Below are 18,189 nucleotides of genomic sequence, written 5' to 3'. Positions count from 1 at the left end.
GTGGCAGGCTGCATGAAAATGGCATTTTGCCAGCAGTGGAAAGCAGCATTTAGAGCCAAGCCATGTGTATGTAGTATCTTCATATTTCGGCCAGTCTGACTTTCAGGAAACTGCTGGTCATGATGTATCCCTGTGAAATAGCCAATTACTCTACGATTTAATTTCCTCTCTAGAAAGGGGGGGGGGGCTTCTTTAAAGGAATTTCTTTAAACCATCAGACAAATGCATGCCTTTCAACATTACTTTTTAAAGTTTTAGGAACAGTCCTTCTTAGTAGTGCCATTTTTAAAAGCTTCAGTGGAAAGATGCTGAATCTTTTAAGGAATGAAAGTAAAGGTTGATGGAAGTGGAGGTACCTTTCTTGAGTATTAGTTTATTTCAAAAGGAGAGAATCTCAGAAATATTGTTACGGCCGCTAAATTTAACTTTTGACAACATTCAACATGGAAAAGCTTTGATGATGCTGTCAAGAGCAATAATAACACGTTGCAGCATTCAGAGAGCACAATTTCCCCCACAAATGATACAGGGGCATTGCAGGATTATTTTAGCTTCCACGTGACTGTGAGCTGAAATGAAAAGTGTTGACAAGTGATCTTCCTGGGAAAGGAAATGGGAGGATGTGCTTGTTCCTCTTGCAAGATAACGTCTTTCTTCCCCTGCCCCCCACTCCATTTCTGATGGATATGTAATTGATGGGTATATGTTGACTGAACTGAAGTAGAAAAAAGGCATTGAAACAATTAAAAAAGTTGACATTTTTACAAATTAGGCTACAGGAGAAGGAGAAGGCTGGAACATTACAGCATGGCAAAAAAGACAATCACGGGAATATGTAAACAGTGCAAAAACAAAACTATACCTTGATAAATCCCTGAAACAAGATATTGATAAAGTGAATGATGTTAAAACTAAACTAATAATTGTTCAAAAAAAAACAAGATTCCCAAAAGAAACCTTGATATAGAAAAAACATAAATTTCTCAAAGAAACCTCTAAATAAAGTAAACCTTGACGAGGTGCCGGCTGAGTGACTCGTTTCACTGGAAAATCTCTAACTGTTTCCTCAGAAAGAAAATATTTAGGGGCTGAGGCTTTCTTATCAATAGCTACACAGGAACTGTAGACTCTGAAAAAAGTGAAAGCTACACCGCAGTCTGGGGTAAAATTTCCCAAAATAAGACTCTAGTTTTGTTTAAACCAAAGGTTAGCTAATCCTATGAGAAAGTTGAAATAATGAATATCATAGCTATTTGAAAAAGATTAGGTAGAGGGCTGTAAAAGCTCTCCTAGTTGTGATGTTATAACGCCATTGCTAAGACTGCTGACTATAATATTCAAATGATATTTCTTATGTTTGCAATTGCTCTGTATGCTCACAGTAGTTCTGATAGTTCCTTCCCTAAACTTCCTTGCTTACTAACTTCAGAAAAAACATTCAGCTCTCCCTTCTCCTTACCCTTTGAGATTCTGTAACCTGTGTGGTGTCATGTTTTACCGCTCTTGATTAGAGATTTGCTGTGATCCTTTTGAAAAGGAGGGTATTAAACAAACTCGAGTGGTGGTGAAAATACAGTTCAATCCTTTCAAACTAGTATACAGTATATACATGATGTGTTTCTGCAAGGGATCTTTGACCATCGATGGTGCATAAAAATCACGTTTGCTAATTGAACAACTAGCTTTTGATTACTGTTTGGTTTTTAAGGTGTGCAAACCGTGAAACTAGGGTCTTTAATGTTGTCCAAGCTGCTAGAATATGTGGGGAGTAGACACTTTAACAGAAAATTCAGGTTCGAATAGAAAGAGGCAAAAGCTGAGTGGGCACTTTAAAAAAAAACCCGTGTGTGTCTGATAGGGCAAAGAATTTTGGCAGGAAGAGAGCCAAACACTTAACAGCTTCTCCAGTTTCAGATAAGATTGTGCTATTCCTCTGCCCCCAGCCCTCAGCCCACATTTAAATGAATGCTTCTTCTGGACACTACTTTTTACTTGGGAGTAGTCCATGTACTTTACTGCTTCAAACAGTCCACCCCATCATTACAGTCCCTGGTAGGAATGGAAATAAGTCCTTGAGACTAATCTAGTCTTGAATCCAACTCTAGTCCATGAAAGCTTATTCCACAATAAAATGTGTTTGCCTATAAAGGTGCCACAAGACTCTTTGTTGGTTTTTTGTTGCAAAAACACAGCTAGCCCTCTGGAAACTAGTCTCGTACAATGAATTGTAACCTTGTACAATGGTCACAATCCGAAGCACCACTTATCGGCGACCCTGCTGCTAGCTCAGTAAAATGGTTTTCAGGATAATTAGTAATATATAAGGTAATCTAGTGACCCCATTACACCGCAGAGTATTTATGCTGGCCAACCAAAGGGGGTTGCTTTGAAGAAATACAGTAGAGCTGCAATATATGCAAGTAGGGCCAAAGTTGTTCAGTGGAGTTACTGAGATGTCGGCTATCACATTTAGTGTCGGCATTTGCCTGTAGGCATTTTTGCACAGTTAAAAAGTTGTTTCTTACTAGTCTTGAAAAGTGATGCTCTGATCATACTGGTCAGGAATTATATCTGTTTCCATGTTTAGTGCCTGGCTGTCTGGATATGAAAACCCTGTAGTAGAACGTATTAATGCAAGAATACAAGATCTTACAGGACTGGATGTTTCCACAGCAGAGGAGCTGCAGGTGAGCTGAGTAGATATTTAAAAACCCAAATGTCACCCCACTTGAGTATTAAGAATCTTGCAAGCATCAACTCATCTCATGCTGGTTTAAATACATATTCGAATATGTTGTTTGTGTCACCTCACCCTCCCCATTTTTGGTGGATCAGTCTTAAAAAAGGAGAATACTTCAGGAGCTTCGGTTCAAATTTTCTTCTTCACATTTGATATTTGCTTGTTTTGCTCTTGTCTGCTGACGTGTTAGCAGATCATAAAGTAGCAAGCATGTAACTGAGCCCCAAAAGTCCACTTGCAGAGACACAAATTTAGAGGAGAAAAGCAATTCTGTCCATATGTTTGCTTAGCCCTGGCTCCGTTTTGGAGGGGTGGGGTGGGGGGAAAGTGTGGTTCATGCAACTCTGTTTCACTCTAAAGTCATGGCTTTTCATTGGGGAAAAAAGAGCTCTGTTACCTGTGCTTGTGTGTGGAATGCAGTCAGCCACAATATTTAAGTGTATGGTGAAAAATTTAAAAATACAAACTCCAGTTCAGAATTTCCTTGGGTGAGTTCAGTTGAGCAAAACAGGGGAAATATTTTTTTAAAGAAAAGAAAAATGTTTTATTAGGGTGGGAGCTGCATTGTTGAAATACATTGTTTTATTACTTTGAAAATCATTTTTTAATGGAAAATGAAGTTGGTGAATCTTCAGTAAGGGCAAATGAAAGGGAAACCTCAGGCCGTTTCTTAATTTAGTTCCTTATTTGGGAGAGTAGACTCAAATTGGTGGCACTACTAAAGAGGGCATAGTTCAGCCTTTATTGGTTTGTTAATTTGTGCAGTGGAACTTCGGCTCCCGAATGCCTTGGGAGCTGGAACATTCAGGCTCCCAGACGATCAGACACTGGAAGTGATTGTTCTGGTTTTCGAACATTCTTTGGAAGCCAAAAGTCCGACGCGGCTTCTCATTGGCTGCAGGAAGCTCCTGCATCCAATCGGAAGCCGTGCCTTGGTTCCCAAACCATTGAACGGACTCCTGGAACGGATTAAGTTTGGGAACCAAGGTTCCACTGTACTTACAACCTGTCCATCACCAGATGGCAGGGTGGCAGTGAGGTTGGGACCATGTGGTTGCAGTGGGTGGGACCTACCAGTCAGCTGTTCCTGATGGTGCACCTTCGTAGCTCCAACCTTGCCACTGCCTTGCAGAATTGGTGCCAGTGCTGGGAGGGAAGCTGTGCCCCACCACACACGTTGTTCCTAGGCCTGATTTTATGACCCTCCTCGTTAGCAAAGCACCACTGTACATATGAAGCAGAGACTTCATCTCTCACCCTGGGTTGATTGGCTGTTTGTGCTTCTTCTACTCTAGGTCGCCAACTACGGCGTAGGAGGCCAGTACGAGCCTCATTTTGATTTTGGAAGGGTAAGTCTTTCTCTGTCCTGCCTTTGTGCTTTACACGCACTGTGTTTCTTTCTTCCAGGTAGCAAATTACGGAGTGGGAGGACAGTATGAGCCCCACTATGACTTTGCTCGGGCAAGTAAAGAGATGGGTGAAAAATGAAATAGTCTGAAGCCTAGGCCTTTCAGCCTGTGGCACAAATGTTTAATTGGGTGTTCGTGTTGCATTCAAGTCTTCTAATCTGTGTGAAAGGATTAAAGTCCTCTAAACCACCATCTGAACAACAGAGAATAACAAATATTACCAAAATGTGAAAGTGAAATGCTGTTAAGTGAATGAAAGGATTAAAGGGGGAAATGCAGGAAATGGTGGCTGGTACATTTAAGGTGATGGTATTAAAAAAAAACCAACCAAAGCTCTTATGCAGGCATCCCCAAACTGCGGCCCTCCAGGTGTTTTGGCCTACAACTCCCATGATCCCTAGCTAACAGGACCTGTGGTCAGGGAAGATGGGAATTGTAGTCCAAAACATCTGGAGGGCCGGAGTTTGGGGATACCTGCTCTTATGTCATAGTGATATATCTGCAACCAACCATAGGGTGAAGGGCTTAAAAAAACACCAAATGGGTTTAGGTAGGCTTGGATATTTATGGGTTTCAAATCACTGAAACTGTTAACAGGTTTATACACCTGTTTTAAGTTGCAGTACAGATTAGAGGAACCAAGTGATCCTGAAGGGTTAACATCTCTGTATCTCTCGATTTTAGCTTATATTTACTTCTGGGTGGGCTGCAAGATTTTTTTTTATACTACCTTTTATTTTTTTTATTGAGACAAGGCTGCAAGAAATAGGGCAACTGATCTCAAATGGTGGTTTACAGGGCATTTATGTGTTAAATTACAACCATCAATTAACATTCTCCTTTGAGCCCACCATTAATTCATTAAAATTATTGCCGTAACATAAATCTTGATTTGATTCCCCCCCCCTTAAGAAAATTATATATAGTAAGTCTGTATTGGCTTATATGATGCAAGTTGTTAATCGTTTTTTCCTCCCATGCATGCGTTTAGCAGAAAAAAATTTTTTTTGAAAGAATATCTTTGCTGTGCAATCCTGTTCAGTAAATCCCACTTTATTAAATGGGGCTTCCTCCCAGATACAGTATGTATAATAATGCACCCTTCCAGCATATATGCAGAAGTAAAACCCATTGACATAAATGGGTCTTACTCCCAGTAAGTGTGTGTAAGAGTGCCGCCTTAATATGCTAAAATAGCATCCAATAATATAATGTGTGGGGAAAACTGGATTCTTCCCAAGCATGTACATGTGAAAGCAATTAGGGTTGAGCAGTGGGGGGAAATCCCTTCTAATTCTAGGGGTGAAAAACACATTGTTTGCTTTGACATAAATCATTTAAATTGCCAAGTATATTTTAAACTTCTGGTTGTCTTGAGTTGCAGTTGGTGGTCAGCATATAATTTCTTGTTGCCTGGTTGTTCTGTGATTTTTAGACCAATTCCTCTAATCTGCAGATGTAGGAAAGAGCAATGGAAACGTGTTCTGCCTAAAAAGATTATGTGCCTTCAAAAGTCATGTTACTTTTCTAGATTGTGATGGCTGTCTTCATGGGATTTCTGAGAGGTCCCCAAAGACCATGAACTTTGTGTATTTATTTTTAAAAAACATATTTACTCTGTATGCATGCAACCGCAGGTGGAAGATATCTTGCACTATTTCCTATATTTCACACTATACATTGGACCCAGGAGGCTCAGCTTACAGGAAAGATGTCTCTCCCCAGCAGAGAAAGTTCTGAGCAATGTAAACACTTCAGTGACTCATAAAATCACCCTTTTTGCTTTAGCGACCAAAAAGGTCAGAAAGAACACCCTAGACAATATAGCAGTGAACTGTAAGGGAGACGCAGAGATCTAAATAGAAACCATTGTGGCGCGACACCCCTTTTGCTTGTATTTATTTTTTATTCAGATTTGTCATGGCCAATGGCTACTACATTAAATTATTTTGATTGGATTGGATTGAATTTACACTGCTTTTCATCCAAAAAGGCTCCCAGAGCAGTTTATAGATCAATAAAAAAAAGATAGCCCTTGTCCTCAGGCTTACAACCCAAAAGCCATGACACACAACGAAAAATGAATGGGGAGGGAGGAGGAAACATGTAAGCTTAGGCATCCATCCTTAAAATTACAGTTCTTATATTGATCAGCCAGGATCAGAACTGTTCAGATAGCCTGATAGAAGGGCTGCTTTCTAGGTGACAGTTGAGGGAGAGCAGCTGAATTCATAGCAGAACAAATGGAATAGCTCCGCTTCCCTTCTCTCCCTTTGCTCTGCAGCCTAATGAAATTATACAACTCTCGGTAGTGATATCTTAAGCATCAGCAATACATCAACAATAACTTACACAGTGTCCAAATCTCATTCCTGTTGGTTCATTCCATTCTCTCTCTCTGTTATCCATCACTGGAAGGAGTTAAGAGTTCTCAGTCGCAGCATCAGAGAGATGCCATGTTAGGATAACCTAGCAAGTAAAGTCTGGCCAGGTCCCAGGACACCAGAAGCATACCTTTTGCCTTAAGAACTTTGTATGCTGATAGTGTAAAACTCAAATGCTGAAATGACAGCTTATTTGAATGGATACCTTTAACTTCTGGGTGAAACGCTTGATAATTTTTTCAGATAACTACTACTAATTTTCCCTTACTTACATCGTGCATTCTAAAAATTAATGTTTGTAAATGTCTAACGCTGTGTGCCGTTGTTGGGTTTCGCTTGTACAGTAAGACCTCGTACTGCATGTTTTTCTACACAGAAAGATGAGCCGGATGCCTTTAAAGAATTGGGTACAGGCAACAGAATCGCAACATGGTTATTCTATGTAAGTAAGTTACTTTGAAGGCAACATTCAACCATGTCACCAAAAGAGCTTCTCTCACCCAGTGAAAATTATGAGGAAATGTTTTTTTCATATTGCTCCTGTTTGTGTTATGGCAGCATAGCCAGTAGCCGTGCATCAACGCTCACCTGATCTCCTGTTTCCCATGTTGATGCTGCTTCCTAGGAGGTGAGGTGGGAGGAGAGTGACAGCGAGGTCAGCATGGCGCATTTGCCCTGCACCAACCTCACCTTTATCTCCCAGTACGTAGCAGTAATGTGGGCCATGGGAGATCAGGCGAGCATCACTGGATTGCCTGCTGCTAGTGACCATAGTGCTTCAATTGTTTTGTTTTTTAAAATGTAAAACTACAGTGTGCGACAACTTGAGAATTGAAAGACGGCTCACAAACCTAAATGAATGAAACGTCTAGCCAGGTATCTTTGTCACAAATATCCTCTGTCTCTTAAGGCTTTTGACGCAATCTGTACCTGTCCCGGGTATCATTCCAGCATCCGCAGCGTATTCCCATAGTTGATGGGGTTTCCTTTCATGTACAGGTTGGTGATTCCTGTACTAGAATGTAGTGCTGTGTGCTTCTAGTGGAGTACTTTAGATATCCATGTGGTACAGGCATACCCCTTTAAAAATATATATATTCAATCTGCCTTATTGTACAAAATTTCAATGGCAAAAAAAAAAATCCCTACAAAGTGCTGCAGTGCCCTTGAGATCAGATCAGTAGTGAGTTCTATGGGATTACTTTTTGGAGTGGATAGCTTAATGGCTCACACCATTTCTTTTGTCAGATGAGTGATGTGGCAGCAGGAGGAGCGACGGTGTTTCCTGAAGTAGGAGCTAGCGTTTGGCCTAGAAAGGTAGGTGAAATACCTGTATCTAATAGCTGACAGTCTCCATACTATTCCTTCCACTTAAAAGCCACCTATGCTGGATCATATAATGAAGCTGCGTGAAACGTTCTGAATGAGAAGATTGGTACTTACGCATATCCTGGCTTAGAGGTAAAGTGTGCATTAGGAAAAATTTCCGATGCAAACTGAAAATCTTCTGATGCGAAACAGCCTGTGCAGATAATTTTACGGAAAACTCGCATCGCTGCCAGGGGCTCAATAGGTGATGTGTGAGCATAGCGTTGAGCAGCACTTAGAAATCCCAAGGGGAGTAACGATCAGTACATTTTCCACACTTTTGCAGTTTTTAGCCTGCCTTAGCTCTTCGCTTTCCAGAAGTTAAACTGAAGGCAGTTTAATGAGTCAACTCTCCTTTATATCTTCCCAGGGGACAGCTGTATTTTGGTACAATCTTTTTCCAAGTGGTGAGGGAGACTACAGCACAAGGCATGCTGCCTGTCCAGTATTAGTCGGAAACAAATGGGGTAAGTATGAAACCAGAGAATTTGCCCAGGCATCATAGCTGTCGCATTTTGAAACATACGCAAATAGCCAAAAGATAAGAACAACAAAAATATCATTCTTAAATGAAATGTGAGAGCGATTGGGAGGGAGATGAAACCTAAGCAAGTCCAGTTTGCCGGCTACTATATAATTCATTGTCGGTAGGTGGGGGTTTTCCAATGCAAGTTCAATATTGGTCTTTTCAGATCAATATTACCAGGTGTTAAATCACCTCACAGGGTTGTTAGTAATGGCGAAAAATAATAATAATCTCATTGTTCAACAATAAATAGGAAGTAATTTTTCATGCCATGTTTTTAGTTAGACTTTGGGAAGTTGCCATTCAGTAACCAGAGCAGTTTTTTACAGATTAATATGTATTCACTGTGAGTAACCGTATGTAAATGTGCCTCTTCTCTCTTCCTTTTCCTGTAGTATCCAATAAGTGGATCCATGAACGTGGGCAAGAATTTCGAAGACCGTGTAGTTTATCAGAGTCAGACTGATCCATACCTCTCCCTTTTCTCTTCCTTTTCATGCAAATTGCAACTTCCTTCCACATTTCCCTTGATTAACACTGATAGTTTTACACTAACACTCCCCTACAACTTTTGTCTCCAGTGCCAACCAGTGCTTCATCTCTGGACCTTCTTTTACATAAGGACAAATGTCTTTGCTAATATACCGTTTTAAATTTTTTTATAGAGAGAGTGTAATTGATTTCGAATGTTTTGAGTTTCCATGGCCAAAACAACTTCTGCCAGAGACACTATAAACTACATTCTGCTGAGGGTAGAATGAATATGGACAGTCTGTCCTCAGACAATGACTTTGTTTGCTTGGAGGGTAAGATGCTGTATGTCTCTTCCACTTCTGCCCTTGTTTTTAAGAATGCCTGACCATGGCTATAGAACTGTAGGCAAGGGCTGTGAGCTGCATCCCATTGACATCCGTAGCAAAACTCCCCCACCGAATGCAAAAGATCAAGGGCTGTGTCCATGAGCCTTAACTTTCTGGATTACGTTTCCAGCGTTGTGAACGTTCAAACACAGAAGGTCTTCCTATTTTATATTTTAAAAAATGCCTCTTGGATGAACCTGGCCAGTGATCCTAAAAAAAAAAAAAAAATGAGCCGGCAGTTATGCACATAACTCTATAGTTGCTCAAGCAGTTCTGTACTGTTTGCAACTTTCCAAGAACAGTTTTGTGGGAGGGGCAGGACTTGCTTTCCAAGTATGAATCTTCTGAACCATATCACGATTCAGCTTCTTCCTTTTAAAAACCGATTGCTGCTTTTATCGTTTTGTAACTAGCGAAAAAAACACTATGGATCCATAGAGACAAGAACATTGTGGGCTTAAAACACAGCATTGTGCCTTAGTCTCGGAGTTTGATTTGTATAAAAACAATTTGTATGATGAGAAGACGCACACTTTCATTCCCAAAATGCCAAACTTTTCTCCCAGCCGAGGTGTTTTGTGACAAAGATGATATATTTATAATACTAAATCCTTTTGAAAGCTTTTTGTTTCGTGTACTTTGGTATGTTGTGGACCCTGAATGTGTTCTGTTTCAGTTCACTCGCCTTTTACCTAAACTAGGGCTGCATTTACACAGGATGTTAATTTGAACTCTGCAGCATACACAGTTCTGAAGAGGTTAGTCATAGCTGTCTCCTATATTCTATGCCACTTCATTCTTCTGAGTAAGGATTTTCATTTTTTATAGACAAGTCTCAGATCAGAGCCTTTTAGCATGCCTGGTGTTTCTTTGATGCTTGCTGTCAAATGCAGCCAAAGTTGTGCCTGAACAAAGATGGGTGATTTGGAACCCACTGTGTACACATTTACTCCTGGCAATAGTTGGATCAGTGTTTTGGGACAGAAATGGCTGGTTCCTGTACAGAATCTCTTCTGACAATGTAGGTAAGTGTTTCTGATGCAGCTGAATTGACTAATCGAAAGACCTAGCTTCAGCCTAAAGTTCCTCTGGGAGCAGTAAAATGACATCTTGACTCTGTGGTGTCATAAACAGACGCTGGCTTTCCAAAATTGCTGCAAGCTGTTGAGAGGGGGGGGCGAGAGAGAGAGAGTATATATAAATGGTATGCGAAATTTGAAGCGGTATTAGTCCCATACTTTCACACTTTAATACTGGCCAGGTTTTGCAGTGAAGACAGACATACAGTGGTACCTCAGTTTTTTAACCTCTCTGTTGACGAACGTTTCGGAACGCAAACACTGTAAATCCAGAAGTAAATGCTTCAGTTTTCGAACACACCAGAAGTTGAACATGCCACGCAGCTTCTGTATTGAGTTTTATTTATTGAGTTTTTGAATGTTTCGGAACTAATGGTCTTCCGGAACAGATTATGTTTGAAAACCGAGATACCGCTGTAATACAAAGAGAGAACTCAAAATCTTGTACCTCGGTCATGGAGAAAGTCCTACCAGCTTTACAGTCCAAATAACTGATGTGCCTAGTAGTGTATCGAACGTTAGCTAGAAAACCTGTTTCCCTTATAATAAAAAAGCAAAAGCAAAGCTTGCTCTACGAATTAGAGGAGGGGATGCTTTAGTGACAGGGTGCAGGGGCAAAGGAAAGACAATTAGCACAATGTACAACTCACTTCTGCGACAAACATACAAAACTAGTTTTATTAAGAACTCATCCCTGGAGAGCAGTAGGTATGTTACTCTGACTGCAATGCAGCCATTTCTAAAATGGCCCCACTGCCTTAAAATGTTAACGTCTGTCTTCACATTTTTCGGTGGGAGATTTTGAGTGCACAGGGGGTTTGGGGGTTTGTTTGTTTTTAAACAAAAGTTAATTTTGCACCATAGCTCCTTGGTGCATTTTGTTTTCATTGGGATATATGCCACTTCCATTGAAGTTCCACATCGTGCCTTATTTGTGCCTTTCTGTGGTGCGTAAGCACAAAGATCATTGCAGGAATAATAAGGAACTTGAGTTAAAATGGGGTCTACTTGAAACATACCGTAGTACCATGCCACCTACTCAGGTTTGCTTGTGGATAGGCTCTGCAGCTTGCAGTTAAAAACAACAAACCTTTGGAGTGAAGCTGTAACTGCAGACACAATCCAGAATGAAGAGAGCCCCAGTGTTGAAAATATGAAGCTGCTATGTACTAAGTCAGAAAACTTTGCTATTTGGAAACCGTGAATTGGAGATTACACTCATTGCCTGGGTGAAGACGGAACCCACATATACGAGAATAACTTTAATTAGTTTGTTTAAACTGTCATAGCAAAGGCCAGTCCTTTGATTACGTAAAGGCTGTAGTTCCATGCCCTTTTACTTTATGGTAACTCGCCTTGAACTCTTTTTACTCGAGTTGGATGTAACTCTAAACTGTAGCACAGTGTTAATGTACATGAACCTCGGTTTCAAAAACTTTCTCCCCACCACCAAGACCACAACACAGCCATAAGGAGGAAATGGCACACTTTCATGTTTGTTTTTATTTCTGTTTACAATCGACTGCAGTTTACCATTTACACCCAAACCCAGATAAACTGTAGCTAGTCTTGTCTCAACTGTGGTTTAGGGAACATGCCAACCTTGTAAACCATGGTTTGAAGTTGGCTTTTTCTTTTAACCACAGTTAAGAGTAACTACGGTTTGTTTGAGTCTATATGTTATGGTAAACTGCAGCTAATTGAAATTATTAGCAAAACACCCCAAATTCCTTGTTGCATCTGTCTCAGGGTGCCTCAGGTTACAAAAGAATCAGTTGATTTAATTTAAGCATATCTGAGCAGCGTGCGACAGTGACAATTGTAAGGTAAAGCAGTAAACATTGCAATGTACTTCAAACTGAAGCACTTATTTTGCTCTCATTGCTTTTAGTGCCTATTACTTCAAAGTGTACGATACATCAGCTTAATTATATTGTGGAGTGCACTGCCAAAAGGGCATGCATAAATTGAGAAATATTGCAGGAGGGAATATTGAGACAATGAGCCTCTTGGAAGATGCTATAGACATGAATTCACATTCGATCAGGATACTTTTATCCTTTACATCACAGCTTGAGGAAAATGTTGATGGGCTGATGGTGCCAACTTCATTAATCCTTTTAGGTATTTAAAATGTTCTATATTGGAGCTGCTCTAATATAGAAGTTCAACTCTTCCTCTTGGTGAGTTAAAATTCAACAGCAGTTCTTATCCTTGGCTTTTCTCTCCAAGGTAGAGAAACAGTAGTACTGCCAATCGCTCTATTCCTAAATATACTCTGCCAAACGAGTCAGGATACACTTGGACTTCCATTGAAAAGGGGTCTTCAGTGATTTATGGTACCTTCATTTGGCACATTTTCCAACAGTGAAGTTGGAAAATCGCTAATCTTGGGGAGTTTTGGATTTCAAAACTTATTGGGGTGGGGAAGATGTGGAGCCCCCATTTTCACCAAAGGGTGATGCATCTCTCTTTACTTTTATATGAGTGTTTAAAGGCCGCCAATCAAAGCTGAACCCTTTTAGCCTGGGGGAGAAACTAACATTAGTCCCATATGTTTGTTCAAAACAGGATAGGTGCTTGAACGCTATATTCAAAGACACTCCACTTGCTTGCCATAGTGAGCATAGTCCTTAGAATACAGAACACTCTTCTTTGTGTGCAAAAGCAATGCACTTCCTTTCCATAAAAAAAACCCCATGAATTGTACGGCGTCATGGGGAACACAAAGAACACACTGGGTTTAGAAGCACTCCTAGTGCGTAGTAGCACTCCATTCCCCAAACAAGTAAGAATGCATTTCTTTATTTTCATTTAAAAGAAGCAAGAGTTACTGCGCAGTGTGATTGACTATGAACTGCAGAGAAATCTCGGGAGCTAAGCAGCGGGGCATCTTGATAGTGGATGGAAGCTTTAAATCTTGGTTTGGATTTTGCTAAAGCAAAACAAGCCATATAAGATGGAGAACGTGCCAAAACAAGAGAGACCTCTTGTTAATTAACTAGAGATATGATACATAAGGAAATCCATTTGTGTTAAGAGCTTTTTCTGGAGTTCGTACTTAAAGTAGGTTTTTAAAAATTATATAAGGCTGCATTTCTATGCCACACACTTAACATGCATCGCGGAAACATCTAAATATTTTTGGGTGTTTAGAAAATCCATGAGGGTTGTTTTTGCAATCTAACCTAATATTTTGGATTGCTAGGTGGTCACGTAGGATTTTAGGAGGCTAGGCACTTAGGAGGTTTGTGTTTTGGTTCTTACTGGCTCACTTGTTACTCACAAAGTGAATTGCCACGATGTTTGAATAAGTGAAACGTAAGAGAGTACTTCTTTTTCTGGAAAAAAGTTTGCTTTTATGCCTCCCCTTCTTGGGGGTGGGGCAGCACTTCACTTTTGCAAATGGATAGGGTCATTCCTCATGGTGGAAGAAGAGCAAGTACTACACCTACTTTTCACTTCCATGACTAGACTGAGCTTAACTCTTATGTGAATGCACTTCTGTGTGAAGTTTGAATGACAACTGTTTTGGCTTACAATGATGATATTTTGAGAAATTGCCTTATTGTATTATTTTTTTGGTAATAAAAAATAAATATATGTAAAAATACCAGGCTCTAAATAAAAAGTTCTGCCATTAAAAGGGACAATCTTCACATCGAAGTGTGGTATGACTTTGCTTTACGCTGCATTTCAACAACAGAATTCATTTCTTGTATAGGGTCTCGCAACTTAAATTATGGACAATGCCAAATAGTTATAGTTTTTGCTACTTCCTACAGGTTCAAAGCAATGATAACATTCACCAGAATTGGATACGGCCTGGAGGAAAGGGGGGTTCTGTTTAATTCACAGGCTTTTTCAGTGAAATGGGATCAGACAGATCTTTGAGTAAGAACTGTAAGATAGTTTTAACATGTTACACAAGTTTGTTGCCCCGTGATTTTGGAGTGGCTCGGAAGCAAATGGAGAGCTTCTCTTGCCATTGAGACCAATGGAGTGTTCTGGTTGGTTAGATAAGAGTTACGTCCGAGCAAAAATGGCCTGCTGCCATTGAATGGGAAGTTGCTGCGCTACTTCATTTCAAACACTGATCTGGGAAGAAAGCTGAAAATTTAAAAATGTGCTGCCATTAGCTTTTCTGTGGCCCGAAGGAAGACTTAAGCAGAAGATGAGGCATTAGACCTGTTTTTAAATTGACCAGCTCAGTAGTTTGCATCCCCAGAGATTTTAACTCCTGAGCACCCACCTGCAAGTTGCAATGGATACAAGCAAATTTAGTTCCTGTTAGAAACTAGATGGGCGGGGGAGTGCCAAGAGTGCTCTAAATATACGTACAGCTAACTTGGTCTGGCTTAGTTCGTTTTGATCTTTTACAACTGACCCTATTCTGTTCTTCATGGCACATAGGGATGCTGTTGCAAGCCTGTGATTAAAAATGCTTCTGCAAATACGTCCCTATAACCTAGATTCTGAACACACATACAATGAATATAGGCGCCAAACCTTCCATTCTGCAATGTTATTGTGAGAGAGGAGGCAGCTGCATTAAGGAAAGGCATAAGATGGGAGTCCGCTGGAAGTTTCTACTTTTTGCTCGAAAACCTATTTTAAGTGTTGGCTGGTACTTAAAAAGTTCTTCAGTCAAGTGGCATGAAGCTGTGGTGAAGTGGTTTGTCTGGATTCTCAATAAAAGTGAAGACTTCCCTGTATAACCAGTTTTTGGAACTGCCACGTTCAAAGAGAGATGTTTATGTAAGTGTAGCTTCTGGGCAGAGGGTAGTTAGGTCCTGATCCTATGAACTCAAATTACAAGCTGCATCTTATATAGCTTTTTATCAGTCAATCAGATATCAATTTCAAAAACTTCCTAAAATTCAGTTTAATTAAAGCAAGGTCATGGAAGAAAAATTTGCCATTCGTTCCACCTTCAGCTACTTACATTCTCCAGAAAGCTCTGGAAAGTTGGGGAAGCCCTCTTGACCAGGTGTAGGCGAACGGCCCTCCAGATGTTTGGGGACTACAATTCCCATCATCCCTGATCACTAGTCCTGTTAGCTAGGGATCATGGGAGCTGTAGCCCCAAAGCATCTGGAGGGCTGAGTTTGCCTATGGTTGTGAGGCAATGCTGGGGTAAGTGGTGGTAAACTTTCCTTCTGTTAACTTCTGTAATTTATATTTGGATCCAAACCTTATTTGGGGTGATTCCTCCCACCCCTTCACCCATCTTACATTGTTCAGAAAGTCCTCCCACATCATCCACATAAGCTTTTATTCTGTGAATTTATTTTTTTTTGCAAGTTATCTTCAGAGCCAAGCTTGAGCCATAAGATTTTGCTCCGGTGGCCAGCTGCTCAAAAGTCACCTAGAGATCTCGGAAAATTCATTTGCAAATGTTACTGCTGCGAAGCCAAAATTTCTGTAGCTACTGTTTCTTTTTAGGCTATATGGTATCAATAACAGTTATCTGGTTTAGCAAATCTATAAGGCCTCGGGCACTTTCCTCTCCCTCTGCTTTCATATGGTGAGGTGATTCCTTGTGCTGCGCACCTAAAGAGATTTTGTACCAACACATTTAGAAATGAAAGAGCCTGACTAATTCAAGGACGCATGAAAGAGATTCTCCATGCAATTGTGGGTGCATGGCCACCTGAGGGAGCTGGTGGACTGAGATTTTCATGTCTGCTAGTCTCTTCTCTCGCGCTCTATATATTTATCAGCGATGGAGCTGCAAATTACAAGCCTTTGAATTCCTCCAAAGGAAATATATCAGTCATCTTGGTTCTAGAGCAAGCTGAATATTCTGTACCTTTTGCCTAACCCAGAGCATATAAGCAAAACTTGCCTTCTAGCAGAAGCTGGTGCCTTAGGCCAAATGGGGCACTTGCCCCACCCTAACCCCCCCCCAAGCTATACTGCAGTCCCTTCTCTGTTCCTTACATTTATATTCAATACATTACTTAACATTTAGAGACATGCTGACTTGTTTCTGTCCATCTCTTCTATTGGCCAATCATCTCTGGGCAGCACAACCAATCACAGTCATCCCTATGGTGTCACCCCTGTCCCCAGGGGATTTAAAATAATAAATCTCCCAGTAGAAGCCGCTTAGGGTGGATAGGGGACCCCTTTGGGCCTCCATTTTGATTATGTCCCCCACTTTCCCCAGGAGGTTGATCAGGAGTCCCTCGGAAATGCCGTTGAAAGCTCCAGATAATTATGGCAGCGCTTAGGAAGAGCTGCTGCAACCGACCAGAGGCAAGCATTTCAGTCTGAGCCACCGGAGCACGATTTCTGTTCCTATCCTGAAGCAAAGTTCTTAACCTGAGGTACTATTTCTGGGTTAGCGGAGTTTGTAACCTGAAGCGTTTGTAATCCGAGGTACCACTGTATGCATTTGCAATCTGTTCTTCCTCCCTCCCACCCGAGTTTACGTTTCCATCTTCTCACTTTTGTGAGGCTAAAGCACCTTGAAGCAGTATCCTCTCTGAAGCCGGCCTGCCAGCCCTTGATAACCATAGCAAGATGTCTTTGTGAGTTCAGTTCGTTGTTCAAATGGGCAGTGAGAGGCAGGTATGTTGCTGGCCTGGAGGGGATGAGAGAGAAGGAAAGAGATGTGGTGGGGTATTTTGGGTCTTTGTTGGCATTGGAGGGGGGGAGAAAAGCAGAGCTGTCCAGGAAGGGTGACCAATAAGCCTTTGGCACTGGGTCAGGGAGTTACGCAAAAGGGAGTACTCTGCCAATCTGATATCAGATTTGATAAAATGTCAAAGAGAAAATAAATGAAACAGCCTGATCCTATGCATACGCTATATTCCCATACATATTTAGCTAAGAGAAAATCTCATTGAAATCTCTGGGTAAAGATGGCTATGATCACACTCTGCAGCTGAAACCCCCAAAACACACACAAACCTGGAAGGGCATTCCTTTGAAATCAGTTGATTTGCCACCACTTAAACATAGATTTGAACTGAAAGTATCCAGATTAGGCTGCGACAATCTCAACCAATTAGGAGATAGTTCAGATTTTGGGTTCCTAGGCCATTTCTAACCTCCGTCATCTAAAGCAAGTAGTAAATGCACCGTGGTGTATTTAGTTAGCAGCCATAGGGGCAGGTGCTAATGAGCTGCCTGTCTTTGGTCTACTACAACCATCTTGCATCATTTAAGCTTTATCACAACAGCCAGTCTGTTTTTTCAAAGCACAAGCTGCACTGTGGCATTCCCTGTGAGACCACAAGAGCCACAGGTGACATCTACAGAGAAAAACAGAGGAGCTGACTGGGAATTTCCCAAGCTTCAGTTCGTCTTCTGTTGACATCCGTCTGTCCTGAGAGAGAATGAAGTGCACCTCATGTCAAACGTCTGGAGAATCACAGTGCCTGCTATGGCTGCAGAGACCAGGAACACGGAACTGCTACCTCCTGTATCATTTCTGCTGCATTAAAAACACCAAAGTAACTTCTTCAGGGCAGTGTGTGTGGAACTCGTGGGCTGCCCAGGCGACACAACCCTCCTCTGAGCCTTGCTGCTGATGTAATCCAAAGGAAAGCAGAATGATATGTTTGGCACTTGCTTGGCTGGAGGAATTGTCAGAAGTAGTCAAAGAAGCCACCGTCCAACCTTCTTAGGGACTCCGCTCTGGATTTGTGTAGGGTTTACTCCTTAGCCCAGGCATCCCCAAACTGCGGCCCTCCAGATGTTTTGGCCTACAACTCCCATGATCCCTAGCTAACAGGACCAGTGGTCGGGGAAGATGGGAATTGCAGTCCAAAACATCTGGAGGGCCAAAGTTTGGGGATGCCTGCTTTAGCCTT

At 41.2% G+C, this 18,189-nt stretch overlaps 1 protein-coding gene across 10 annotated transcripts in view; it reads left to right on the top strand.

The window, feature by feature from the left end:
- P4HA1 (prolyl 4-hydroxylase subunit alpha 1) overlaps positions 1-9,911 on the top strand; it is a 28,709-nt gene extending 18,798 nt beyond the window's left edge. For 4 of the 10 annotated variants that reach the window (XM_088670267.1, XM_088670266.1, XM_035137794.3 and 1 more), the window contains exons 10-15: positions 2,588-2,687; positions 4,148-4,201; positions 6,910-6,975; positions 7,782-7,850; positions 8,272-8,368; positions 8,823-9,911. In XM_088670267.1, the coding sequence (XP_088526393.1) occupies positions 2,588-2,687; positions 4,148-4,201; positions 6,910-6,975; positions 7,782-7,850; positions 8,272-8,368; positions 8,823-8,893 (457 nt within the window). In that variant the 3' untranslated portion in view covers positions 8,894-9,911. Of the gene's footprint in view, positions 1-2,587; positions 2,688-4,035; positions 4,202-6,909; positions 6,976-7,781; positions 7,851-8,271; positions 8,369-8,822 lie in introns of all 10 variants that reach the window. The other 6 variants (XM_088670265.1, XM_035137795.3, XM_035137792.3 and 3 more) reach the window with 3 other exon arrangements.
- The last annotated feature ends 8,278 nt before the right edge of the window (positions 9,912-18,189 follow it).

Source organism: Zootoca vivipara, chromosome 5, assembly GCF_965207765.1.
Source record: "Zootoca vivipara chromosome 5, rZooViv2.hap1.1, whole genome shotgun sequence".
Taxonomy (NCBI): domain Eukaryota; kingdom Metazoa; phylum Chordata; class Lepidosauria; order Squamata; family Lacertidae; genus Zootoca; species Zootoca vivipara.
This window is presented reverse-complemented; position numbering and strand designations above follow the sequence as displayed.